Here is a 27,751-nt window from a genome sequence, read left to right as displayed (position 1 = left end):
CCTAGTGGCTCAGTGGTTAAGAATCCGCCTTGCCAATGCAGGAGACACCAGTTCGATCCCTGATCCGGGAAGATCCTACATGCCCAGGAGCAACCAAGCCCATGAACCACAACTACTGAGCTTGTGCTCTAGAGCCTGGGAGCCGCAACTATTGAAGCCCACATGCCCTAGAGCCCTTACTCTGCAACAAGAGAAGCCACTGCGATGAGAAGCCTGTGCATCACAACTAGAGAGCAGTTCCCGTTTGCCACAACTAGAGAAGAGCCTGCACAGCAATGAAGACTCAGAACAGTCAAAATAAATAAAAATAAATAAATAAAATTATTAAAAAAAACCCAGCTGACCCCCTTCTGCAAGAAAAGCCTTTTGTAGAACAGACAGACACAAGCAATGTCTTATTAGAACACATTTGTAAGTTCAACTTCATATCTCTGTGTTATAAAATCATTCAATGTCAACAAGCCTGTTTTGACAAACCCAAAAATTTGAAATGTAGGACATCTGAGTGTTCATATTTTTAAACTACTGTTTTACAAATAGTTAAAAGATATTTAAAGTTTCTGGGTAAAAATGGTAGATTGAACACATGTATCTAATTTTGCTCTACTAAAAATACACTAAAACTATAGCAAAGGGTTTTGTTTTTTTAGGGCATAAATGCACAAAGACAGGAAAACAGGAAAGGAGACAACAGTGAAATACTTTAGGAAGCTAGATGAGTGGTTTCTGACAGAACAGAAAAGGATGAATCCTAGGACTGTAGTGTGGCAGCCATATGGCAAATGGAATGGGTTGTGCCAGACTACTGACCACCCCGAGAAGGCAGGCCTAAAGATGGGACTCCAGAGGTTCCCCGCAGTGAAGTTCTTGGAGACAAGTTCACTCAAGTACCTGAGCCCACAGAGCACAATTGCTTCTACCTGGGATTTTGGTAACCCATCCTTAATGTGAGCAGGCAACAAAGGATTATAAGAGCAAAGAATATATATGAAAGAAACCAAAATCACAGAAATTTAGAGAAAACAATTATGTGAAAGAAGAAAAATTAAACAAAAGGATCATTAATAGTGTCAGAGCTGTGTGCATGTGCTCAGTGGCGTCTGACTCTTTGAGACCTCATGGACTGTAGGCCACTGGGCTCCTCTGTCCATGGGATTTCCCAGGCAAGAACATTGGAGTGGGTTGCCATTTCCTTTTCCATCTGAATTATAGGAGTTGCAAAAAAAGAAATGAGAGAAAATGGAAGGGAAGAAATCACAAATGGGATGATTCAAGATTATTTCCCAGGGGACTTCTTGGTGGTCCATGGCTAAGATTCCATACTCCCAATGCAGAGGGCCTGGGTTTGATACCTGGTTAGGGAACTAGATCCCACATGCCACATCTAAGAGTCAGCATGCCACAACTAAAGATCCCTTGTGCTGCAACTAAGACCTAGTGCAGTCAAATATATAAATAAATATAAAATTTTAAGAAAGATTATTTCCCAGAAGTCATTGAGTGCCCAGCACTACAAATAGCCTCTCCCGGACAAATCTGTCATTTCAGAAAACTGAAGACAAGAAGAGGTTCAGAGGGAGGGGGAAAGTCTCTTATGAAGGATAAGGAGTTAAAAGACTTCAGATATCTCAAGAGCAGTGATGGAAGCTAGAAAGTAATACCACAATGCCATCAAAATTTCAAAGAAATTCAGGTCCAGCCAAACAATAGAGCAAGTGTCAGAATAGAATAATGGTAATGTCAAATGTGCAGTTTCCAAATAACTTACCTTCTCCTTTCTGAGGAAGCTTCTAGAAGATGGTCTCCTCAAGAGGGAATAAGTTAAAAAAGAGAAAGATATAGAAAATGGCAAATAAAAGACCTAACAAAGGAGAGAGGCAAAGAAAATGCCTACAGGGATGAGAAAGGAGATGCTAGGTGCAGCAAGGGGGTGGGAAGATAAACATATTGGAGCAGGTCAGAAGGCTCCAGATGTCATCAAGAAGATGAAATTGATAGGATATCTCCTGTATCTACACATTCTGAGAAGAGATTTAGGCAACTGTGGGAAGATTCTGAGGCAGATTTTGTGATAAACACATAGAAAACTAAACAAGTGAAAAAAAACAGATAATTACTAATTCCAGGAAACATATAAAGTGCAGGAAAGGAAGAGTAATCAAAGTTTTCACAAGGCTCAATTGTGAATAGCATATGTAGTCACAGAATCATAAGAACTGAAAATTGAACTAACAAAAATCATCAAATTTAGTTTGGCAGATAGGAGATAAGAAGAAGGTATGAGCAGTGGGGAGAGAGGAAGGGGACCGAGTTAAATCCTCGATCCTGCCCCTATTATTTGTGGGGCCTTCGACAAGATTACAGATGGAGAATCACACACTACATATATTAATGTTATAAACTAAGGCAACACACTGTTAAAGAAAACACCTTCTAAACTCCTAACTTAACAAATATACTTTCCTAAGGACCTACCTAAAAGGCCAGGCTCTAAATTACAATTTTGGGAATCCTGAGTTCTACAGTAGAAAATAACAGCCCCTAGCCTCTGACTCTTGCCTGACCCCCTTCCTTTCTGCCCTTGCCCCTGCTCTGCAATGAGAGAGCCTCACAGAAGGTCCTGCGGACATCCCAGCTTGTGCTCATTCCTCTTGCTTGAATAGCTGCTCCCTGACTACCCCTCAGTCCTAGGAATGCCCATATTATCAGCATGGTCTCCCTGGGGAGGAAAGACCCAAGTAAGGAGCTGGTGCAGGCCCAGGAAGCAAGCTGGGCAGAGAGTCCCAGGGTCCCAGATATTCAGAGTATCATCTATTAGAGGGTAAATGGTAATCCAAGCCTATACCCCAACCAGTAACGCTGAAGAAGCTGAAGTTGAATGGTTCTATGAAGACCTACAAGACCTTTTAGAACTGACACCCAAAAAAGATGTCCTTTTCATTATAGGGGAGTGGAATGCAAAAGTAGGAAGTCAGGAAACACCTGGAGTAACAGGCAAATTTGGCCTTGGAGTACAGAATGAAGCAGGGCAAAGGCTAATAGAGTTTTGCCAAGAGAATGCAATGGTCATAGCAAACACCCTCTTCCAACAACAGAAGAGAAGACTCTACACATGGACATCACCAAATGGTCAACACCTAAATCAGATTGATTATATTCTTTGCAGCCAAAGATGAAGAAGCTCTATACAGTCAGCAAAAACAAGACCAGGAGCTGACTGTGGCTCAGATCATGAACTCCTTATTGCCAAATTCAGACTGAAGAAAGTAGGGAAAACCACTAGACCATTCAGGTATGACCTAAATCAAGTCCCCTATGATTATATAGTGGAAGTGAGAAATAGATTTAAGGGACTAGATCTTATAGACAGAGTGCCTGACGAACTATGGACAGAGGTTCGTGACATTGTACAGGAAACAGGGATTAAGACAATCCCCATGGAAAAGAAATGCAAAAAAGCAAAATGACTGTCTGAGGAGGCCTTACAAATAGCTGTGAAAAGAAGAGAAGTGAAAAGCAAAGGAGAAAAGGAAAGATATTCCCATCTGAATGCAGAATTCCAAAGAATAGCAAGGAGAGATAAGAAAGCCTTCCTCAGTGATCAGGGCAAAGAAATAGAGGCAAACAATAGAATGGGAAAGACTAGAGATCACTTCAAGAAAATTAGAGATACCAAGGGAATATTCATGCAAAGATGGGCTTAATAAAGGACAATAATGGTATGGACCTAACAGAAGCAGAAGATATTAAGAAGAGGTGGCAAGAATACACAGAAGAACTGTACAAAAACGATCTTCACGACCCAGATAATCACGATGGTGTGATCACTCAACTAGAGCCAGACATCCTGGAATGTGAAGTCAGGTGGGCCTTAGAAAGCATCACTATGAACAAAGCTAGTGGAGGTGATGGAATTCCAGTTGAGCTATTTCAAATCCTGAAAGATGATGCTGTGAAAGTGCTGCACTCAATATGCCAGCAAATTTGGAAAACTCAGCAGTGGCCACAGGACTGGAAAAGGTCAGTTTTCATTCTAATCCCAAAGAAAGGCAATCCCCCAAAATGCTCAAACTACCACACAATTGCACTCATCTCATTCACAGTCTAGTAAAGTAATGCTCAAAATTCTCCAAGCCAGGCTTCAGCAATATGTGAACCATGAACTTCCAGATGTTCAAACTGGTTTTAGAATAGGCAGAAGAACCAGAGATCAAATTGCCAACATCTGCTGGATCATCCAAAAAGCAAGAGAGTTCCAGAAAAACATCTATTTCTGCTTTATTGACTATGCCAAAACCTTTGACTGTGATCACAATAAGCTGTGGAAAATTCTGAAGGAAATGGGAATACCAGACCATCTGACCTGTCTCTTGAGAAACCTGAATGCAGGTCAGGAAGCAACAGTTAGAACTGGACATGGAACAACAGACTGGTTCCAAATAGGAAAAGGAGTACATCAAGGCTGTATATTGTCACCCTGCTTATTTAACTTATATGCAGAGTATATCATGAGAAACGCTGGGCTGGAAGAAGCACAAGCTGGAATCAAGATTGCCAGGAGAAATATCAATAACCTCAGATATGCAGATGCACCACCCTTATGGCAGAAAGTGAAGAGGAACTAAAAAGCCTCTTGATGAAAGTGAAGGAGGAGAGTGAAATAGTTGACTTAAAGCTCAGTATAAAGAAAACTAAGATCATGGCATCTGGTCCCATCACTTCATGGGAAATAGATGGGGAGACAGTAGAAACAGTGTCAGACTTTATTTTGGGGGGCTCCAAAATCACTGCAGATGGTGATTGCAGCCATGAAATTAAAAGACACTTACTCCTTGGAAGGAAAGTTATGACCAACCTGGACAGCCTATTTAAAAGCAGAGACATTACTTTACCAACAAACGTCGGTCTAGTCAAGGCCATGGTTTTTCCAGTTGTCATGCATGGATGTGAGAGTTGGACAGTGAAGAAAGCTGAGCGCCGAAGAGTTGATGCTTTTGAACTGTGGTGTTGGAGAACACTCTTGAGAGTCCCTTGGATTGCAAGGAGATCCAACCAGTCTATCCTAAAGGGGATTAGTCCTGGGTGTTCATTGGATGCTGAAGCTGAAACTCCAATACTTTGGCCACCTCATGCGAAGACTTGACTCATTGGAAAAGACCCTGATGCTGGGAAGGATTGGGGGCAGGAGATGACAGAGGATGAGATGGCTGGATGGCATCACCGACTCAATGGACATGGGTTTGAGTAAACTCCGGGAGATGGTGATGGACAGGGAGGCCTGGCGTGCTGCGATTCATGGGGTTGCAAAGAGTCGGACACAACTGAGCGACTGAACTAAACTGAAGTGGGCTTTGGGTCTGGAGGAGGGCATGGCAACTCACTCCTGTATTCTTGCCTGGAGAATCACTTGGACAGAGGAGCCTGGCAGGCTACAGTCCATAGTGTTGCACAGAATCAGACACCACTGAAGCAACTTAGCACACAAGAACAGGCTTTGGGTAGGCACATCCCCTTGGATGCCTCACCCTGAGGGGATAATACAGCTGGAGGAGGGTCAGAGGTATGAAGATAAATGCCAGAAGAAACAGTCTAAAAGAGCTGAATATGGCTGCTTCCCAGAAGGTAGAGATGATGGAAGAAAGGCTCTGCTGTGTCTATGTATTCTTAAAAATTATCTCATTAAAAAAAAACTGTACAAATAAAATATGATTGATAAAAGTTTATGGAGCCCCTGAACCATTCTGCTATGCCTAGAGGTCTCAATAATAATATTTGAAAGCAACAGGACTAGGCCCTCATTTGAGGCCATCTAGTATTACAATGGGAGAAGGAAATGGCAACCCACTCCAGTATTCTTGCCTGGAGAACCCCAGGGACAGAGGAGCCTGGTGGGCTGCTGTCTATGGGATTGCACAGAGTTGGACACGACTGAAGCGACTTAGCAGCAGCAGCAGCAGTATTACAATAACACACTGAGCGACTTCACTTTCACTTTTCACTTTCACGCATTGGAGAAAGAAATGGCAACCCACTCCAGTGTTCTTGCCTGGAGAATCCCAGAGATAGGGGAGCCTGGTGGGTTCCCATCTATGGGGTCCACAGAGTCGGACACGACTGAAGTGACTTAGCAGCAGCAGCAGCAGTATTACAATGAAAACCACATGGTTTGCGAATTCCCTGGTGGTCCCGTGGTTAGGGGTCGTCCCTTCCACTACAGCAGGCAGAGATTCCAACCCTGGCTCAGGAACTAAGATCCCCACAAGCTGTATGCTGCCAAAAAAACAGTCCCAAACCAACTCCCTCCAAATGAAGTTTCTCTCTGCAGTGGCCTTAAGAATGACTCACTCCTCCTTTCCTCCTGTTTGCCACCTTTAGAACTTCTACTTCCCATTGGTTGTTTTCCTATCTCTCACCTGCTAAGGCTCCCATCTTCCAGCAATCGGACCCAGGTGAGAGTTCTTTGTATCTTCAAGATCTAGCACAGTACCAAGCACAGAGCACAGGCTCAGCTAAGTGTGGATAAATAAAAAAGGAAATATCTTTACCTGGGCTTTGGAGGGAAGGTGTTCCACCTTTCTGCACCCGAATGCCTGGAGCTCTGGAAGTTACTAGCCCTGAGACGTTTAACAGTCATTACATAGCTTTAGGTTATAATTCCTTTATCTGTTCAACGAAATATCTATCTCACATCTTTATTCCTAAAATGAATTGGGGCCCCTCACCTCACTATGGCAGGAGCCAATCTCAAATGAAGCAACACTGGAGTCACGTGAGAAGCACGTGTACAACGCACGAGGGCAGGAATTTCCGGAGATCTGTTCACTTTTATTCTTTCCACTGCTATTTGCCCAGTGCCTGCACACTTCCCGGCACATTAACAGGTGCTCAAAATAAATAGCTGTTGAATGAGTGAATTAAAGTGCTAAAAATAACTATGCACTGAACCAAAAAACGCCTTGCGAAGTGCAAAGATACCCCTGTATTCGGAATGAATACTTGGGTCCGGCCTCTGGTTCTGGGAGCAAGCGCACGAGTCGCTCCGTGCGCTCGGACAGCCCAGCGCGAAGGCCGAGAAGCGGAGGGCGGAGGTCGAAAGCCTGCCGGCAGGGCGGGAAAGCAAGGGAGTAGCGGGCGTGAGCTCAGGGGTCAAGCTCCACGTTCAGGCCGCGGGCTGCAGCCCTGCGTCGGCCCTCGTGCAGTCAGAACCCGGAGGAGGCGTGCCCCGCCCCCAGTGGGCGGACCCCGGACCCGGCGGCGTGGGGGCGGAGCCTGGCTTTCCGCGCCGGGGGCGGGGCCGGACCCGGGCTCTCCGGGCCGGTGGAGGACCCGGCTGGTCGGTAGAGCGACCGGAGCCCCGGCCACCAAGGGGTGCGACCCCCCACTGGCCCCGCCTTCCCGGCTGCGGTCGGCCAATCAGAGCGGCTTTTACTGGCGGGTGGGCCGAGCCGGCCCAGCTGCTCCGAGGCTCTGGCATGGTAACGTCCCCGCGCGGGGGTGGCGGGGCCCGGGGCGGTCCCACAGCGCCCCCGGCGGCCCGGGCCGGGGCCGGGGGGGCAGGGAGGCCGCTAGGGGTACCCGGGACCCCGGGGCAGAGCGAGGGGAATGAGGGGTTAGGGAGAGGAGCCCAGGAGGGGGGAGGGGGGATTTGGGTGGGAAGGGGCGGGGGAGGCCATGATGGAGGACGGCGAGGGGGTGGGGGTGTTGAGGTGAACTGGAGTTGCGGGACTGGGTGAGGAAGGGGAAAGGATGGAGTGAAGGGTGAGTTTGTGGAGAAAGGTCGGGAAAGAACAGAAGGGCGAGAGACGTGGGAACCGTGGGTCTAGGGGGAAGCGGGGGGGCCACAGTTTCCCCTCCTGGGATGTTTGGCGTGCGACAGGGCCCTTCCTCAGACTCACTGCTTGCTCCCTTTGGAAGCCCCGGATGCCCCCTAAGACCTCTTGAGACTCCTTCCTTCGTTTCCCCGCATAGTCTGCTGATGTGAGGAGGGGGTATTGTTTCCTGAGGAAAGAGACGTTTCTGACCCCCACCCAGTGCTGGGTAGTCCAAAAAACGGGGAGAGCAGAAGCCCCTTTGTCCCAACCCTGGCTCTGCCGCCAAGACAGTCTGTAACAACTCTGTGTGACCTTGGGCAAGTCACTCACTACCTTTCTTTGGGCCTAAGATTTCCCATCGATTAAAAAAAATAAATAAAAGGAAGATGCATAAGAAGGATATCCCAGATCTCTTTCTGCTCTTAAAATGGGGAGGCGCTTGAGGAGAGAGTTCAGGAGAACGGGTTCTAGGACGTGGGGAAGCAAAGAAAGTCGGATGAAGATGGAGGCTAGGCCTTCAGCTGGGGCTGCAGAAAATCCCCAGGGATGTGAGGGGAGGGTCGGCACAAAGCGAAGCTGGGGCAGGCTAGCCAGCGCCTCTGGATTCCTGTTGGAGTGATGGGAGGACTGTAAATAAGACGAAGAGGTTGAGACTGAACCCGAGAAGGATGAAGACCAGAAGTAACCTTCTGTTCATCAGGAGAGTGGTGAGGTGATGGCAGGATTAGAAGCAATGGAAAATATTTGCTAATATTTTGGGGAAGCAGAAAGAGTAATAAGGCTGGTACAGGGGAGTGGGGACTAGGATGGCCTCGAAAACAGGGAGGGAGTGGCTGGTGCTGTTTGGGGCAGCTAACGAAGGGCAGCTGGTGGATGTAGACTACAGGCTAATCAGCTGGTCTCTCAGCCTCCCTAATATCTTTCTTTTTGATGATTGCTACCTCTTTCCGAAAGGCGGGCCTCCCCAGCCTTCATTTTCCAGCATAGATCCCTTTAGGAAGTGAGTCAGAGCAGGCCAACCTTGGGATCACCTGGCTGAGGATTTCAGGATTGTTTGAGAATTGGGGTAAAAAGAAAACAGGGGAATGAATTTGAATGTGAGAAATGCCTGTGGTACCATCATCCTTGCTGGGAGGCTGCATTGTGGAGTAGTTGAAAGCTTAGTCTTCTTCCGGGTCAGACGGCTTGGATTCCATACTTGCCCCTGCCCTTTAATCTCTGGGAACCGTGGTCAAGTTACTTGATCTCTCTGAACCTCAGTTTCTTTATCTGTAAAATAGGGATAATAACCTCTAAAATAGTTGCAAGGATTAAATGACTGTTTGTTGTGGTATCTGGCTCATAATAAGCACTCAGTAAATATTAGCAATTAGGTTTTTTTCCCCCCCTCTTTCCATTCTGTGTCTCTCCAGTCTTCTCCTCTCCTTTTGTTCTTTTTTCTGAATCTTCAGTTCTGAGATGTCCCCCATGTGTGATCGCTGAGAAGAATTGATTGTTTGGGGGTGGGGAGGACCCCTTCAGCTGGCCCAGGTGAACACATGATGATCAGATGATTGATTATCTCTTCATTGTCTGTCCCTATCCACAAATGTGTTTTTGTTCCAGGGAAGACACATGATCTGTTTCTCTTTCAGCCCCCTTTCCTGTATCGTTTTCTCACACAAATTACTTCTTCAGAGTCTCACCCAGAAGTGTAATAAGACTCAAAGTTATATAGGCACTGCATCAAGTGAAATAGGGGCAGGGGTGTTTCAGGAAAGAAAGTATACAGGTTGCACAGAGGAGACTCAAGGAAAGGAGGGCTTTGAATGTTTCACAGTAATTTATGTTCATACCATTGCTCTGTCCTCTGTGGAAACTGTCCAAAACAGGCTAGTGTCTGGATCCTGGCCACGGGTCTCCGTTCCAAGTTAAAGATGGTCATATAGAGTTAGTTTTTAAAAATTGTTTAGGTTTTCCCATGCTAATATTTGATTCTAGTTCACTTTCCCCAGACACACAGACCTCTGCCAAACTGCCTCTCTCTCCATCACAGTCAGCTTTTACCCAAAGAGTTTATACAAATGTACCTAGGTACATACACACATATTTGTCTGTTTTAGGATATTTCAGTATGCAAAAATAAGGTTAGGGGTGAGTCTGCATTTTGTCACAACACTTTGTATACAGGGCCCTGTCTTGACATTCAGAAGAGACTTAAAAGGAGAAAACTCAATCCCTAAACGTGGGGAAACCCCCACCTGAGTAGCAAGACATGCAGTCCCATGTGAAACACCCAGCAAACATCCATAGAGTAGCGTGTCACTCTGTGGAAAGTAGTGCAGTATTTATCCTGAGGGGACTGAGGTAGGAGGGTATATGTGTGGAAGATAATCTTAAAGGACCTCAAGGAGGTGAATATCAGATCATCTTGAACAAAATAAGAGACAAAGCAGAATAAAAGAAACACATGGAGTAATCTAATACTTTCTGTGCAAAGAGGAGGAGGGAAGCCATGAATCAGGGTGAGCCAGAAGAATGTGGGATGGGTCTTGTTTAAAGGGTTTGAATGTCCAATGGAAGATTCTGTAGGGTGGGCAGTGGGGAGCCACCACTGGTCTCCAAGCAAGAAAATGTTGGACTTCCTGGTTTAACCACATGGGTCACAGAGAATATGCTAGAGTGAAAAAAACAGACCTGCTTCTTGTAAGGATTGTGTTTTTTCAGGGCAGATTGGATCCAGCCCTGGGACCCATTATTCCACCTTTTTTCATCTGAGAAAGCATGCCTAGGGTAGTTGCCAGAGTCTCCTCCAGCTCTGACATTCTTTGTTCCCTAAATAACTGCTAGACCTTACCGATGGCTTTGTTTTGTGGACATGCCTAGATCATTCAGTCATTAAGTTAAGAAATGTATGTACTGTGAGCCAGTGGGGTTGGTGAAGAAATTACAATGGGCACAGGGTTCTGGGATGAGCAAAAACAAAGTCCTTGCCTCTTAAAGTTTCTAGCCTAGGCTGGAAACTGGAGGTATCAGATATTTCATTGATTCTAAGACTCACATCTTAACATTTCTGAAGTCAAGATGCATCTTAAGATCAGTGGTGAAAGGTAGTTGCTCAGTCATGCCCAACTCTGCGACCCCATGGACTGTAGCCTACCAAGCTCCTCTGTCCCTGGGATTTTCCAGGCAAGAATACTGGAGTGGATTGCCATGCCCTTCTCCAGGGGATCTTCCCAACCCAGGGATCGAACCTGGGTTTCCCGCATTACAGGCAGATTCTTTACCGTCTGAGCCTCCAGGGAAGCCCCAAATCAGTGGAGTATTGTAATTTGGCAGCATTTGTTTTTACACGTAAATAATACAATCAGAATTGTACAAATAACTAAAATTCCAGTGACTAATTGCTGAAGGGGAAGGTACATGGTGTATGAGTGTAAAAGAGGGGTCTGAGTAGTCCACTGGGATGGAGAAAGCCTTTCCTGAAGAAATGATGATGACCAAATATAAAGGTTACGGAGGTGGGGTGTGTGAGGTTGGAGGGAGGATTGCCCCAGACAGAGGTGGATGTCTTAGTTGGGAGGACTGCAAGAAGGAGCTCAGCATGGGTGAAGAAGGCAAGGCAGTTGGGGAGCAAACCTGCCACAGCCTCCCAGGCCCTGGACATGGGTTTTGGGACAGTGGGAAGCCATTAAAGAGTTTTAAGCAGAGGAGTAATGTAGCCTGTGGTTGGAGTGGATGTGGGGAGACCAGTCAGGAGGCCACTGAAGTAGGTCAGGTTTTTTTTTTTTTTTTTTTTTTTAAGTTGTAGGTTTGGAGGAGGAAACAGAAATAGATGGATTCAGGAAATCTTTAGAGGTAAAATTAACTGGACTCGTTGATGTATTCACCAGAAAGAGGGAGGTGTGGTGAGTGGCTCACAAATTGCTATCTTGGACAAGTGTGTGGATGGTGGCGTAGTCTCTGAGATGGGTGATTGTAGAGCCTGGTAGGACCCAGAGATGGTTATGTAGCCTCTGGGAGGTTAGGACCCTGAGGCAGGTTGGGTGGGAAAGTATGACACAGAGGACTGGATTTCATCCTAAGTTGGTTTCTGACTTCTCATGCAAAAGGAGGTTTCAGGGGGCGGAGCAGGTCTGAATACAGGGCTTAGAGTAGCAGAACCCCAAGGAAAGGTAATCCAAGTTGGAGTAGCTTGACTTACCCCCTCTCTCAGGACAAGATAAGTAGAGGGAAGGAAAGACAGGTGTTGCTGAAGTAGAGAGTAGAAGCATTGTTAAAAACTGAGTCTTCCCACCATAGGGATAATTGGGAAAGTTGGGAAATTGGGCGGCAGTGAGCCAGCTCCCACCTTTACCTGGAACTCCTCCTCACCACCACACTCCCAGCACCTTCCAAGCAAGGAGGAGGAAGGACAGAGCCTTTTAGCTGCATTTCAGTGCCCCAGTTCACTTAAAACCTGTTTTTGAATGGGTGAATATAGTCATATTCAAAGTTACAGAGGGCACACAGAGTTCTTTCTACCTGTGTCCTCATTCTCATTTCTTGTGTCATCTTTTGTTTGATTTTTATGCAAGTAATAAAACTTTGCTGCACTCTGCTTTTTTTCCCACTTGTTTATGTATCTTCCAAATTATTATCAAGACAGTGAGCCTCTTCATTCTTTTTATGACTGCATAGTAGTTCATCTTATGTTTGTGTAAAATTTTTAGTTCCTTAGGGATATTTAGGCTGATTACAGTCTTCTGGTTTTATAAATAATGCTGCTCTGAAAATCTTGGACAGACATGTAGGGCTATATCTATAGGATGAATTTTTAGAGCCATAAGATTCTATATAAATAGGATTTGTTCCTTCATTTGTTTATTCATTCACTTTATATTTGTTGAGTACCTATTATGTGCCAGACGCTGTGGCAGGTACCAGGAATTCAGCTTTCAACAACTCAGATATGATTTCTGCCCCCATGGAATATGTGTAATATGTGTAAGGGGAAGCACATATCCAATCTAACATAATAATTACAAAATTGTATAGTGAGGAAACTAAAAAGGATCAGAACAAATTGGACGTGCTTTAAATAGAGTCAGGAAGGCTTCTTAGAGCAAGTGATATTTAAGCTGAGAACTAAAGGATGAGATGTGGCTAGCCATTGGGTGTAGGACAGGGAGAGACCTAGGCTGTTCAAAGCCTCCTCTACTGGGATGAATCTGTAGGAGAGGCACAGGCTGCTGTCTCGGTGGGGGCTGGGATGCAGAGCTAAATAGAAGGAGGGAATGGGAATGGAGGTGTCAAGGAGAGTGAGTGACTAAAGATGAGGCCAGTTAGGGGAGGGGGCTGGTAGTAGTACTTAGGAAGGACTAATGATTGTGTTTAGAGGGCTTTGGGTTGAGTCTCTGTACTGGGTGAATTCAGGAAGGCGAGCAGGAAAAGAGGCCACTTCCTCCCTGAATGGGAATGAGAGACCTCTGACTGATTTGAGGGCAGTATAGCCTTGCCCACAGGCGGGAGGGTGGATGAAAAGCCTTGGAAAGAGTTGATCTGTGCCTGTAGTAGAACCTCCTCCATCTTTTCTTGGCTTGGGCAAAATGGAAACTTCCAAACTACAGATGACTTTGATGGGGCTCAGCCAGCTGACTCTGGACTGGCAAAAGAAAGAACAGGTCTATCGAGGCTCAGAGTGGGGATGGGCAGGAAACTGGGCTTTGAGACTCTTCCTCTGAACTTGGTGCTCCTTTTTCATCCTCACCGCTCTGCTTCTCTTCTACAAAACCCCATCTCTTTGCCCATCCGGGGTTCTATGACTTTTCTCTCCCTCAACAGTCGGTTCCCGAGTCTGGTCCCCGGCCCCCAGCAGCGCCTGCCCCCTTCCCACCGGGGCCCCCCATGATGCCACCACCCTTCGTAAGTTTTATGTCTTTCCCTGGGCTTGGCTTTTCCAGCCTGCACCCCCAACTTCCTAGTCCCCAGCACTGCTGCATCGCCAGCACAGTTTTTGTGTCATGCCCCCTTCTGTTGCCCTTGGATGAGGGATGGTTTTGCTTGGGTCCATAAAGGTGACAGTTCTCCCTTTGTCTTTTTGTCCTTGGGACACACGGGGGCTGGGGGAAGAAGTAAATGGGAAAAGCCCCTCTTAAGTGTGAGGGCAGGGTGGGGCTGTCTTTCTCTTTCACTGCTCCTTGTCTGTATTCTTTTTTGTTCCCCTCCAGCATGGCTTGTGGGATCTCACTTCCCCAACCAGGGATTGAACCCACGCCCTTGGCAGTGAAAGCTTGGAGTCCTAACCACTGGACTGCCAGGAAACTCCCCTTGTCTATATTTTTTAAACATGCCATGAAGTCAGGCTGGAATAGCAACCGGTGGTCATCAAGTTGGGAAAAAAGGGATAGGAGGCAGAGGACTGGGAGATTGGGGACTGGACACCTGCCTCTGGCCCTGCATCTGAAAGGCCTCTTTGGAGAGAGTCACTTAAGTGGTGGAGCCTTCTGGTCGCAGTCTGGTGGCAGTTCCATTTCTTTTTCCCCTCTCTTCTGCCTCTCAAGAAGCTGTGTGCTTGCCTCTTAGACCCAGAGGACCCCTGTTATCAGTCTCAGTGGTGAGGAGGGAGGCAGTTTCATGCCTCTCAGACTGAAACTTTGGAACTGTCTCAGAGCCAGGGTGGAGGGTTGGGTGGGAGATGAGTGGCTGTTTCCTGACAGGGACAGAGCAGTGTCTCCTCTGCTCAGGCTCTCTTCCTTTCCTCATTTCCAGATGCCTCCTCCAGGAATCCCCCCACCTTTTCCTCCAATGGGGCTCCCTCCCATGAGTCAGAGACCACCGGCCATCCCCCCAATGCCACCTGGCATCATGCCCCCAATGCTCCCACCAATGGGGGCACCACCACCACTCACACAGGTAATCTCCTCCCCTGCACCAGGGCCTCAGAAAATCCTGTCATTTCAATTGCAGGTAGAGATGAAGGTGGATATCTGAACTTAACTTGAGAATCTGGGGAGGGAGGGAGGGAAGAAAGATGGGGCCAAGCCCACATGAATTTGTCTGCTGAGTGGCTAGAGGCCACTCTGAGGCTCAGCTGAGCGCCCAGAGCCCACTGAGTGCCCTTGTGAGGGTCATGGCCCCGACAGGATCTCTCAGGACTCTGTGCGGCCTGTGCTAGCCTTCATCTCAGTAGCTGGTTTTTATCTCCTTTGTATCCATAGATACCAGGAATGGTACCTCCCATGATGCCAGGAATGCTGATGCCAGCAGTGCCCGTCACCGCAGCGGTAAGCACCGGGGGGCAAGAAGTGGGCTCTGCACTGCAGCCCTGTGGGTCTGACTTGGCGTACAGGGACGCAGCCTCCGTTCTTTCCCTCTTCTCATCACATCCACCCTTGGCCCCACTGCACTCCCCACACTGAGTCCTTCTTCCAGCCATGAACTCAGCTCTTCTAGTTTTTCACTCATCCCCAAAGGCACATACATCCTCTCATTATCCCCCTGCTATGCCCAGTTCCCTTAAGGAACACCTTCACTCCAGACACTGATCACTCTCACAGAGTTAGCACTGTGGACACACGAATACAATTTCTTCTTCGCATCTTCTTTGTCTCTGGAAGAAGCGGCTCAATACCTGGAGATCTCGCTATACCTTCTTGTGCTGCTGCTCAGTGTAGTAGAGTTGGGTAGGATGTGGCAATTGGTACTTTGTGTGGAAGAGGTGGGCCATGGAGTCTCACTCGACAGAATACTCTCACTTGAAAATGAAAAAAGGAGCTGCCGTGCAGTTTCTTCCTGGGATCCTAGAGTCATGGTCCCGGAGGGCGGGGGAAGCTTGTTAGGGAACAGAGATCCCTGGGAGCAGGACACATGGATCCTGGCCTGGCCTGCTTCTTCATCCCCCATGGCCTGGGTCTTGGGGGCCACTGGGCTTGGCCCCAACCCTTCCCCCTCCTCTTTCTTCGGCAGACGGCTCCGGGTGCGGACACCGCCAGCTGTGAGTCTTCTGGGGGTCTGCTCCCCCCAGGCTCGGAGGTTGGGGGGGAGAGGGGACCATGGACTAGAGCCCACCCTGGATCATGCCTGTTGGGGTGCCAGGGATCCTGGGATGTGATGGGACCAGGGGAGATTTACTGGGGATGGAGTGTAAGGGAGGAATAGATGGGGATCAGATAAGGGTTGGAACAAGGACTTAATATGTTTCCTTTGGCTTCTTTTCTAGCTGCTGTGGCTGGGACAGGCCCTCCGGTAAGTTCTTTCCACTCAGGGGTCTCTGGGTAGAAAGGCTGAAAGGGAGGTGCTAATGGTTAAATTTTGGGGATGAGGAGGAGAAGCTTTGGGAAAGGAGCCTTGACCACCATTCTGTGCACCCTCCCCTCCCCTAGAGGGCACTGTGGAGTGAGCATGTGGCCCCTGATGGGCGCATCTACTACTACAATGCTGACGACAAGCAGTCCGTGTGGGAGAAGCCCAGCGTGCTCAAGTCCAAGGCAGAGGTCTTGAGTGGGGCTTTCTAGCCCTTTTTTTCAGCTGCCCTGACCCTTCCAAGTCCTTGGCCTTCCCTGAATCTCTAACCACACTCATGGTTCTTCTAATCCTAAAATCCCTGACATTCCCCAACCTTCCTAGGTTCTCAGGAAGTCCACCTTCCCTCATTTTGAGCCAGGCCAGGTGGTAGCTAAACACTCCTGTGTGCCCCCCTCACTGGATCCCCTCATTTAGCTCCCCCAACTGTGGCTGGAAGGTATGCCCAGCCCACTGACATTCCCTGGCCCATCCTCTTACAGCTCCTGCTGTCCCAGTGTCCCTGGAAAGAGTACAAGTCGGACACAGGCAAACCTTACTACTACAACAATCAGAGTAAGGAGTCCCGCTGGACCCGGCCCAAGGACCTGGATGACTTGGAGGGTGAGGAGGGGGTGGGCCCAAGCAGGGGCTCTGGGGCGTGACCCTGTGCTACCCTCTAACCACGTTATCCTTTCCTGTTGCAGCTCTAGTCAAACAAGAGGCTGCAGGGTAAGTGCCTTGCTTGTCTTGCCTACCTGTCCACCCATACGTGGGGCCTCCTGAGGGGTGGGAGTGGCCTCTCTGCATGATCCATGCTCTGTGAGAGGAAGAGCCAGCTCTCATCTTCCTGTGGAGTGGTCTACTCTGGCCCTAGTCCTTCACAGGCTAGAGATCAGCCAGCCCCTGACCACCTCTATCTTTGCACTGCTTGACACTGCCCTTCCGACCCACCTGCAGGAAACAGCAGCAGCCACAGACACTACAGCCACAGCCTCCTCAGCCTCAGCCCGATCCCCCACCTGTGCCGCCTGGCCCCACCTTGCTGCCCACAGGCCTCCTAGAACCTGAGCCAGGTGGGAGTGAAGATTGCACTGTGTCAGAGGCTGCCCAGCCCCTGGAGCAGGGGTTCCTGCAGCAGCCAGAGGAGGGCCCCAGCAGGTGAGGGTTGCCCCCCATGGCATTCTAGACCTCAGGCTCCCAGCTGGGTTCAGCCCTTGACCTCTGCCAGGTTTCTCGGGAAAGGGGTGAAGATCTGGGCATGGCCTCTGATGAGCAGACAAGGGCTTCCCTGGGGAGCAAGGGGGTGTTCTGATCACACAGGGCACTGAAAACTATAGTGACTGGGGGACACTATGCCTGAGTTCCCTTTGTCCCCCAGTTCTGCTGGACAGCATCAGCCACCACAACAAGAGGAAGAAGAATCAAAACTGGAGCCGGAGCGGTCTGGTCTCAGTTGGAGTAACCGGGAGAAGGCAAAGCAGGCCTTCAAGGAGCTGCTGAGGGACAAGGTGCTGAGGGTGGGGCTCCCAGGGTAGCCCTGGAGGGGCTGGAGGTGGGCAGGGCATGACCCCCGCCTGCTCCATTCCAGGCTGTCCCCTCCAATGCTTCGTGGGAACAGGCCATGAAGATGGTGGTCACTGACCCCCGTTACAGGTAGGCCTGGGCAGGCCCTCCAGACATTGCTCATGAGGGTGGCTGATCCAGGGATTTCCTAAGAAACCCTGAGGGGGTCAGAGTGAGAAGAGTGATAGATAGGTGAGTGTGCTGGGGAAGAGAAGCTGAAGAACCTCCAGGAGAAGGAGGGGAAGGGAATCATTCAATAAATGCTTGTTGAATTGAATTGATTTGAATTGAATTAATTGGGGAAAGAGGGGCTGGATAGGGCAGAGGCCTGATTGCAACTTGAGAACCCATAGCAAAAGGGCTCAGTATTAATAGTGTCTTAAGAGCCCTGTCTTTTCCCTCACTGTTTGTCACCCCTCCCCACATCCCAGAGACCAACCTGTCTTGCTTCCCTGTGCCCTTGGGGCCCCTGCAGCCTGCTGTGCCCATGCATGGACTCTTCAGTCAGTTCTGTGAAAGCCATCCCCAGTGTGCCATGACCCTGCTTTGTGGGCCGTGCGTTGTGGTTCAGGCTGACTCCTCTATCCCCACCCAACTCCCATCCTGTCCATCCTAGTGCCTTGCCCAAACTGAGTGAGAAAAAGCAGGCATTCAATGCCTACAAAGCACAGCGGGAGAAGGAGGAGAAGGAAGAGGCCCGGCTAAGAGCCAAGGAGGCCAAGCAGACCTTGCAGCATTTCCTGGAGCAGCATGAACGCATGACCTCCACCACCCGCTACCGGTCAGGGGGCCAGGCTGGGTTGGGGCCTGGGAACCCTGAGACCCCCATGGGCCCAGGCTCTGTTCTCTCCCTGCCTTCTCACAACCCATATGCTCCACAGGCGGGCAGAACAGACCTTTGGGGAGCTGGAGGTCTGGGCTGTGGTCCCTGAGAGGGATCGAAAAGAGGTTTATGATGATGTCCTCTTCTTCCTGGCCAAGAAGGAGAAGGTAACAACTACTGGGCTGGATCCATCAGCCCCAGTCTCATTAAGGCCTTCCATGTCTTGGCTTCCTTGTGGACCCGCCCACTCACTTGCTGCCCCAGGGTCCCAGCTTCTTGCTCAGAAGCTGGTATGGCACATCCCCAGTTCATGCTCTGGGCCTACAACTTGGTGTGGGAGGACAGGAAGATCTCTGAGGGTGTGGTTTGTAACCTGTGCTCCTTCCCCTTTCTGGAGTCAGAAAGGCCTTGAGTCTGGCCATCCCAGAGTTCCCAAGCCACCTGCCTTTACCTAGGTTTCCTCTGCCCAGGCCCACTTGTGTAGCTCTGGCCTGCCCTGCCTCACCCTGACCCCATGGCTCCCTAGGAACAGGCTAAGCAGCTGCGGCGCCGCAACATCCAGGCCCTGAAGAGCATCCTAGATGGGATGAGTAGTGTCAACTTCCAAACCACCTGGTCCCAGGCCCAGCAGTACCTCATGGATAACCCCAGCTTTGCTCAGGACCATCAGCTGCAGAGTAAGCCTGGGTCTCCACTCCCTTCTCTCCCTTCCTTTTTCCTCCCTGACCCCCAGCACCTGCCTCACACCGCTCCCCCTGCACCTCCCGCCCCTTTGAACATCTAGGAGTCCCTCGCATTTAGTCCAGAACCTCTCTGGACTTGAGATCACAGGATGGATGCTTCAGGACACCTCTCCCTCTAGGGTCTATAGTTAACCTGGATATTGTGTGTTCTTGGGAGAAGAGCACTGGGGTAGGAATAATATTTGAAGATGACTTTTATAGCTCATGTGAATATGGTTTTAAATCATCTTGGTATGGTGACCCGTAAATGGTCACACATGTGGCAATCAGCTGCTGTTGGCCTGTCATCACTTGCAGTATCTTCTGATATTCACCTTCTGAAGTTATATCAAAGCCTGGTTGATTCCCAGTCCAATAAAAAGTAAAACCTTAGATTCTGAGATAACTGATTTCATATGATGACTTCTAGTAACCAAATTCACAAGAGCTGAGTACTTCATATAATCAGTGAACCCTTTTCATGAGCCATCATTCCAGTAGCCTCTCCCAGGAGCCCCTGCTCCCCTCTCCCCACCACCCTGGGTGTCCCCAACACCTGCAGGAGTAGCATCTTGGAAGCTCTGGGGGTGCTGGGACTGAGAGGGTGTTCCCCTGGCGCGGTGCCTGCTGAGCCTCCTATCTGCGGTTAGACATGGACAAGGAAGATGCGCTGATCTGCTTTGAGGAGCACATCCGAGCTTTGGAGAGGGAGGAGGAGGAGGAGCGAGAGCGAGCCCGACTTCGGGAGCGGCGCCAGCAGCGCAAGAACCGGGAGGCCTTCCAGGTATCTTTGCTGCCCTCTGGATCCGAGCTCAGCTCTTCCCCGGACAGTCTCCTCTTCACCCATACCCTGCCTCCTCTCAGCCAGGCCCACTCTCTGCCCAGCCCTGTCCTTGCTCCATGAGGCCTCTCTGTGCCTACAGTTTTGCTCCTCCTGTGTCCCCTCAACTCTGGGCCAGCTCCTCTAGACTAGGTGTGTGCGCCACCCAGAAACTGCCAGCAGATGGCGCCCTAAATGCAAGGCTTGGCAGCTTGGCCAGGTTTATTTCCCTTCAGTGGGGAGCCAGACAGGCATAGCTAGTTCATCCCCCATCTTGGAGGTGGCACTGGTGGTGGTGGTGGAGGGGCTTACTTGGCTGTAACACATTGGGAAGTGTGGGAGTCATGGGAAGGTAATGCTGCAGGCATATTTTTGTTTCTTTGCTTCCCAGTCCGGCTTAGTCTCATGTGAAATCTGTCCCTTTCTGTTTCACAGTCTCTGTTCACATTGCTGTCTGCCTCCCCATCTGTAACTCTTCATCTCTGCCTCCCTTGTCTGCATTTCCTCAGTCTGGTCGTTCCTGCCTCTCCCTGCCACCTCTTCTCTTCCGCCCCAGGCTTTGACTTTGCCTCCCTCCCTCTCTCACTCTCCCTGTAACTGGCTTCTTCCCTGCTTAGACCTTCCTGGATGAGCTGCATGAGACAGGGCAGCTGCACTCCATGTCCACCTGGATGGAGCTTTACCCAGCGGTCAGCACTGACATCCGCTTTGCCAACATGCTGGGCCAGCCGGGTAAGGCAGCCGGGCTCTCCCTCTTCTGGCCTGGCTTCCTGCCCTGCCAGTCTCTCTGCACTCCCACTCCCTGGTCCTGTCCTCAACCCCACCCTCAGGCCTTGGGAAGCTGCCGCCCGCCAGGCCCCCCTCCCTCCCTCCCCCGCAGGCTCCACCCCTCTGGACTTGTTCAAGTTCTATGTGGAAGAGTTGAAGGCACGATTCCATGATGAGAAGAAGATCATAAAGGACATCCTTAAGGTGAGGGAGGCCTGGGGCTGTGGATGGATGCAGGCTGGGTGCAGGGCTTGCTCCCAGAATAGGGCTCCCTGATAAATCCTGTTTTGTGGGAGCATTGCAACTGAGTTCAGGAGCTAGCTATTGCGATCCTTTCTTTACAGAAATGAACAAGATACAATTTCTGCCCAGAAGGATTTCAGGGTCTAATAGGAGAGACATGACAATTAGATAGACATTACAGAGGGGCAAGGGTTATTATTACAGGGATGAGAATCAGAAGAATTGCCATTTGAACTGCACCTCTAAGAATGAGGAGGTGGGGAGGATGGAGGCCCTGGGTGTAGGGTGCCGCAGGAGCAAAGAGGAGCAGGAAGCACAACTAATCATAAACTAGTAGCCCACAAGTATTTTCCTCATGCCTATACAGTGTTTTAGAAAAACTTGGAATTTGTTGCTAGCATTTTAAAATCAAGAGATTACAATTAAAATCTGGATCTTCAGCATCTCTTGGAAATTTGGATTATCTAGCAGCACTCGGCTGGCTTTGCAAAGCATTCAGTGGGCTAAAGCTGAGATACCACGGCCTTTTAGAAGGGGCATATCCTCGTGATCTGTCCTCACTCCTCCCTGTCATGTCCGTAACATGAGAGCAAAGTCACCTACAGTTTACCACCTCCATGCTGGCGAGTTCCTCAATATTCATGTCTATCACAGAGGGAAAATTGAGTGATGGACTGAGAGAGCCCTGTGTTTCAGGAAAAAGATAACAAAGTATTTCTTTGTGGAAGTGAAGACCCTTCTCATGAGTTTCCGGGAGCAGTGTTCACCGTGGTTAGGAGCAATACTGTGAAGGCAGACCATGGGATTGAAAGTCCACCTTAACCACTTACAAGTTTTGTGACCTTGAGCAGATTACTTAATCTTTCTGAGGATGTTTCCTCATCTGAAAAGTGGGGAATATTCCCCCAGACTTCACCTGATTGCCAGCAGGAGTAACTTGGTATCCGAGATAAAGAAGGTCTGAGAGTAAAGCTAGGATTGTCTCACTGCACACACGTTTCTTCTAAGTCCCGTGTTTTGCTTTAAAATTCATGCAGGTGCTGTACTTTAATACCGTAACACTTATCTGTTAATATAAACTTAATATTTTAAAATTACTTACCATTAGGTAATATGTATCATATTGTCCTGTGGCTTCCTCTGTTTCTCTATACCCCAGTTGGGAAGGAGAGCCCTGCATATAAAATTCTTTGAATGCTAAAATAAGGAAATTGGATTTTTATCTTGTAAGTAACAGGGAGGTGGGGAATGATGTCTTGGAAAAGCCCCAGTGGTGGTGTAGAGCCATGCCCGCAGCCAGAGTACTTAGATGCACAGGGATGGAGTGGTAGGAAGACAGGACTTGAAGCCTCAGGACACAAAAAGTGATAGTGGCAAGTGATTCAGATCAATTCTGAGCTTGAGACATCCTCTTCTGACTCACCCCTAGACTGCTCCCTTGCTGTTGGGGCCCTTGGGAGAAAAGTCTGGGCAGCCATGGACTCTCGAGGCAGGGTTTGAAGTTGGGGGAGTGAGCAGAGAGACCAGGCAGGAGCTGCTGCATGATCCAGGTGGGGATGGCCAGTGAGCACAGCTGAGGTGCTCCAGTTGTTTCTGAAGCTCTTAAGGTCGGCTCACAGGGGCCTTGGGACAAGCCAGAGGGGGCGGGGTGGATGGGACTTTTTGCTCCTTCCTCTATTTTCAAGTGTAACTGCTTGTTTCTCTTATGGAATGAGGGTTCTACTTAAGATTTTTCTTTTAAAAAAAGAAAAAGCATCTGCTGATTTAAAAAAAGAGTATTCAAACCAGTAGGCTAGAGTCACTCAGAAGTAGAATTGACACATTTTTGTGTGTGTGTGTGAAATTGAGGGAAGGAAGGAGTGAGTCGGAGATAGCAGGGGTGGATTGATGGTTGGTAAGGATTAAGCAGGAAGAACAGTGCTGGAGAAAACAGGAATTCCATTTGGGAAATTGTTCTCATAAAGCAACCGGGGGCAGGGAGGAATAAAGCAAATACCATATTTTAAACATGATAATCACATAAAGTAGAAATATCTAATCCGGGAAGAGTTAAATTTTATTGGACACTTAACTTTTAACCCGTAAGTGGCTGGTACTGCTGACAGGCCTGTAGGAGCCCTATCCTTACTGAGGCCTGTCTCTCCACACCTCATGAGGACAGTCTCTGGTCAGTTCCCCTTCCTGTTGCCCCCTTTTGGGCTCCTGCCTCTGGAAGGCAAGTGAACTCAGGGCTCCCTGAGGCCATCTACCCACCAGGCAGACTGTGGACTGTGATGGCACTCCACATCCCATAGGGTAATGCAGAGTCCTGAACTCGAAACAGCTGAAAGACAGATCTGGGCCCATCCATGGGAGTGGGAGTGGAGTGTGGGGTGGGGGCTCCCAGAAAATGAATTATCTTGGGATCTGCTGATCTTAAAGTGTGAAATATCCAGTCTAGTATGGGTCTGAAAGTCAGGAGAGAGGTGAGGGGTGAGATTGCTAGGAACAGTGTGGAACAGGCACATACAAACAAAAGAGGTGGTAAAAGGGGTCAGAGACAGGAGGGGGCCCCGGAGAAGGAAGGACTGCAGAAGTAACAGAGGATAGAAGAGTGAGGACTGAGAAGGGATCCTTGGAGTTCTTAGGATATGAGCAACCTCTAGGAGAACAGTGTCCATGAAGAGGGTAGAACGAGTGCAGCACAGGCTTTAGAGTTGTAGAACTCCTGAGACCTCTGCAAGTTATATAATGTCTCTGAGCCTCAGTTTCCTCATCTGTAAAATGAGGATAACATAAATGCAAGGTCATGGAATTAAATGATAACATTTGTAGTATCTTGCTCATTAGTAGGCTTAATAAATGTTTTCCTTTGTGCTACATTTAAAGATTGTGAAACAGAGGGACAGAAGCAGAGGTTATTAGCTTGAGGAAGGTGAGAGCAGGGTGGAAAGGGTATTCCAGGTTAAGTGAGGTGCGTACTTGATGGAAGGAGTCAGTGAAGAGGTGAGATCGAAGTCTGCAGTTCCCTAAGTGAGAGAGATTGTATGTCTGAGGGGAAGAGCTGGAGAGCATGGGCTGAGGAAGCCCTCTTGGAAGCAGTAGGAAGAGTATTCCTCTGCCATCAGTAGGGGGCCAGAGCAAGTTCCAGATGAGCAGAGGTAGTAGAAGGGGACCTGGGCCTCTGCCTCAGACCTCATGCTCCAGTGGCTCCATTTCCCACTGAATCGTCTTGGGTCAAGTGAGACAACTCTCCTACAGCCTGCTCACTGGGGTGTTGTGAGGCTTAGGTGAGAAGCACAGCGCCTAGTCCATGGTGCTTTATAGTATGACGTGTTCTTAATAATGCTGGGGAGTTGTACAGCTGATGGCCTTTATTTTTCCCGTGGACAAAATGATTGTGGGTGTGGTGCTTAAAAGTAGGGGCTTCGTTGTTATAAAGACCTGGGGTAGAATTCTTGTCCAGCCATATGTTAGCCTTGAAGACCTTGGGCAGTTACTCTAGTTCCTCTCAACCTTGGTTTCTTCTTCCACATAAAATTAGCACCTGTGCTTTAGTTCAGATATGTGAGAATTAAGTGAGATAATGTGTGTGAGGCATTCAGCATGGTACCTGGTACATAGTAAGCACTCAATAAATACAGCCGTAGATGCTTACTAAGAAAGCATACAGGGAACTTATAACCCAGCAATGGCTCAAGCTTAAGCCAGAGGGACAAAGAATCAATTGTGAGAAACACAGGCATCTATCAGACAGAGAACATGTACCTTGAACACCTACCCATGATCCAACCCTTCCAGTTCCATGTGACAGCTAAGCCAAGGGCGGGTATGGGAGGCTTAATTATCAGATGGGGGAGGACTTGAATGACTTGGTCTCCAAAGTGCATCCCTGTCCTGTGGATCTCTTCCGGGGGAGGGGGCTACTTGAGCATCTGTAGTCTGACCCATGCCTGCCCTGGAGGCAGCCAGCTTCAGGTTCAGGCCTGTGGTGCCCCCCTGCTTCATGCGCTGCTGTGCCCACAGGACCGGGGCTTCTGCGTGGAGGTGAACACAGCCTTCGAGGACTTCGCCCACGTCATAAGCTTTGACAAGAGGGCTGCTGCGCTGGATGCAGGCAACATCAAGCTGACTTTCAATAGTGTGAGGGGCCGCGTGGGGTGGGGCTGTAGCCAGGGCTCCGTTCTCGAACTCGTCCCTTGCTCTGGTTCCGTTCCTTCTCACTCACTGCCCCAGTGTGACTCTACCCCCAGTCCAGGAGTGATAGTAGGAGCTCAGACTCCAGCTTCCCACACACCCACCTCCTGAGTGACCCTGCCCTGTGTCCTGTCGCCTTCAGCTGCTGGAGAAAGCAGAGGCACGCGAGAGAGAGCGGGAGAAGGAGGAGGCCCGGCGGCTGCGGCGCAGGGAAGCTGCCTTCCGAAGCATGCTGAGGCAGGCTGTGCCTGCTCTGGAGCTGGGCACGGCCTGGGAAGAGGTCAGGACTGCAGCCTGGCATCAAACACCACCCCCTCAGTCCTGAGGGCAGCGGTGCTTCACCACCACTGGGGGCCCACCCCAGTCGTAGCACAGCTCGGGGCCAGCTTCGGCGCCCTTCCTTCCTTCCTCTGCCCCAGCCCTGCCCTGTGCTCACGGCGGCCTCCATGTTGTGCTGGGGCTGGTCTGATCAGCAGTGCTCTCCTGTTCAAGGTCCGTGAGCGCTTTGTGTGCGACTCAGCCTTTGAGCAGATCACCCTGGAGTCGGAGCGGATCCGGCTCTTTCGGGAGTTCCTGCAGGTACTGGAGGTGAGGCAGAGCTTCTGGTCCTCTCTCTCTGCCCCAGGCTGGTGAACACATGAAGCTAGCTTAACAGTAGCCTAGTAACCTCTCAGCCCCAGGCTCTCCTTTCCCAGGCAACTAAGGAAGGGGCGGTCTCACGGTGCCCTGGATACACCCACGGCCCTAGCCTCAGAGGAGGCAGCAAAACCTCTGGGACACAGGCTCCTTCAGGGCTAACCTTGGTGCCTTCCTCACCCTTCCTTCTGCCTCCACCAGACGGAATGCCAGCACCTCCACAGCAAAGGCCGGAAGCACGGCAGAAAGGGCAAGAAGCACCATCGCAAGCGTTCCCACTCGCCTTCAGTGAGTTGGCGGGTAGGAAGGATGCGGGGTGAGGCTGGACCACCTGAGGGAAATAGAAAAGAACCACTTCTCTCGCTTCCCCCATATGTCACCTCCCCTGGAGGGAGACTGGGAGCTTCCTTTGGCCTTGGATTTTCCTGTCCCCAGTTCCCAGACTCTAGGGCTTCTGGAGCCCAGTGCTCCTCTCTGCTGACTTGTATCTGTTCATCTACCCAGGGCTCTGAGTCAGGAGACGAGGAGCTGCCCCCGCCCTCTCTCCGGCCCCCCAAGCGGAGGCGACGGAACCCCTCGGAGTCAGGCTCTGAGCCCTCTTCCTCACTTGATTCTGTTGAAAGTGGGGGTGCTGCCCTTGGAGGACGGGGTTCCCCCTCCTCTCGCCTTCTCCTCGGATCAGGTAAGCAGTTGGGAGCTGGAGGGGAGGCCTGAGGGGAGCCCCAACCCTGAGGGTGGAGGTGGTGGGGAGGGCTGCACCTGTCAGAGAGTAAGAACTTCCCGTCCCTGCCCAGGCGGGAAGCGGAGAGAAGGAAGGAGAACTGGACTGAGACTTCCTCAGACAGGTCCCTGCCTGTGAAGAATGAGCAGAGAAAAGGATGAGGCCTCCCTTTTCCCGTGGGACTTAGTGGGGATTTTTCCATCTCCAGATCATGGTCTTCGGAAAGCCAAGAAACCAAAAAAGAAAACTAAGAAGAGAAGACACAAGTCGGTGCGTAGAGAAGGAACTTCCGTCCAAGGCTCTGCTATTTTATGAGATATCTTCATGTCTTCACCCGCCTCGCGGGCCGTCCTCCACAGGAACTGAGGAGGCGGCTTCTGGGCTCTTACAGAACAGTCCCGAGAGCGAGACAGACCCTGAGGAGAAAGCTGCCAAGGAGAGTGATGAGAAAGAACCAGAACAGGACAAGGACAGGGACCTCCGGCGGGCAGAGCTCCCTAACCGCTCCCCAGCCTTTGGGATCAAGAAGGAGAAGGTGAGAGGCAGGCACCCGGCCCCCGCCCGGTCAGCGCTCTGCCCAGGCCCTCGGGAAAGCCGTGGGTGAGCTGTGCCTTTGCTCCACCAGACGGGCTGGGACACGTCGGAAAGCGAGCTGAGCGAGGGGGAGCTGGAAAGACGGCGGCGGACGCTCTTGCAGCAGCTGGACGACCACCAGTGACCTGACACGCCACCGTGCCTCGGGTCTGCGTGAGGCTGTGGCTGAGTTCACCCTCGCTGTCTGCCCCAGAACTTCTTCCTTAGTTGGGTCTGTGTCCACTTTTTCTCAAGTATCCCCAACCCCAACCCACCATTTCTGGCATCTCCCAAGGTGCTTGTGGTGTTCAAGGGTCCCCTCAACTTCCCGGACAACTAGTGCTTGCCCTCAGTCTCAGACCAGCGATTGGTGGTGAATGCCATTTGGGTGGGTGGTACCAGTAGATAAAATGTGAGAAGGGGCCCCCGAACAAGTGGCAGGCTGGTAGACACAGCCTGGGTGGCAGGGGCGGGGTCCTTAGCCTCTAGCATCAGGGCCTGCTCCTCCCTGCCCAGGCCCTGGGACTCCACCACTCCTTTCTCCAGCCCTGGGGCGCAGTGTATGTGTGTTTTGTTTTGGTTTTGTTTTTTAAATGACAATATTTATAACATGGCCAGTGGCTCTCTTGTCTTGTCTGTGGGCTTGGTACT

General features: G+C 50.0%; 2 protein-coding genes across 19 annotated transcripts in view; both read left to right on the top strand.

The window, feature by feature from the left end:
- LOC122682197 (tubulin alpha-1C chain-like) overlaps positions 1-27,751 on the top strand; it is a 1,110,822-nt gene that overhangs the window by 318,061 nt on the left and 765,010 nt on the right. The gene's annotated exons all lie outside the window — the stretch shown is intronic.
- On the top strand, positions 7,343-27,713 carry PRPF40B (pre-mRNA processing factor 40 homolog B). 18 transcript variants are annotated; one of them, XM_043884646.1, is made up of 26 exons: positions 7,343-7,475; positions 13,614-13,694; positions 14,541-14,684; positions 14,990-15,055; positions 15,738-15,765; positions 15,991-16,016; positions 16,154-16,264; positions 16,556-16,676; positions 16,760-16,784; positions 17,013-17,213; positions 17,434-17,563; positions 17,644-17,708; positions 18,235-18,399; positions 18,500-18,608; positions 18,968-19,118; positions 19,814-19,947; positions 20,601-20,715; positions 20,864-20,955; positions 25,000-25,116; positions 25,313-25,450; positions 25,663-25,758; positions 26,008-26,094; positions 26,311-26,488; positions 26,736-26,797; positions 26,919-27,062; positions 27,153-27,713. In XM_043884646.1, exons 1-26 carry the CDS (start codon positions 7,473-7,475, stop codon positions 27,243-27,245), a joined length of 2,682 nt encoding a protein of 893 aa, XP_043740581.1. In that variant the 5' UTR covers positions 7,343-7,472; the 3' UTR covers positions 27,246-27,713. The 18 variants fall into 18 exon arrangements, with proteins under 18 accessions (XP_043740581.1, XP_043740573.1, XP_043740653.1 ...); XM_043884638.1 differs by having other exon boundaries at positions 26,008-26,106; XM_043884654.1 differs by lacking the exon at positions 7,343-7,475 and adding an exon at positions 7,661-8,518 and having other exon boundaries at positions 16,556-16,628; positions 26,008-26,106.

Source organism: Cervus elaphus, chromosome 3 (genome assembly GCF_910594005.1).
Source record: "Cervus elaphus chromosome 3, mCerEla1.1, whole genome shotgun sequence".
Taxonomy (NCBI): domain Eukaryota; kingdom Metazoa; phylum Chordata; class Mammalia; order Artiodactyla; family Cervidae; genus Cervus; species Cervus elaphus.
Note: the sequence above shows the minus strand (reverse complement) of the source record. Positions and strands in the feature narration are given on the sequence as shown.

Bases quoted from the DNA above. Each gene is read 5' to 3' on its own strand.
- PRPF40B (XM_043884620.1), top strand. From the start codon at position 8,480: ATGAAGACCAGAAGTAACCTTCTGTTCATCAGGAGAGTG. The intron at 17,214-17,433 runs GTGAGGGTTGCC...TTTGTCCCCCAG, and splicing joins CCAGAGGAGGGCCCCAGCAG to TTCTGCTGGACAGCATCAGC. The intron at 18,400-18,499 runs GTCAGGGGGCCA...TATGCTCCACAG, and splicing joins ACCTCCACCACCCGCTACCG to GCGGGCAGAACAGACCTTTG.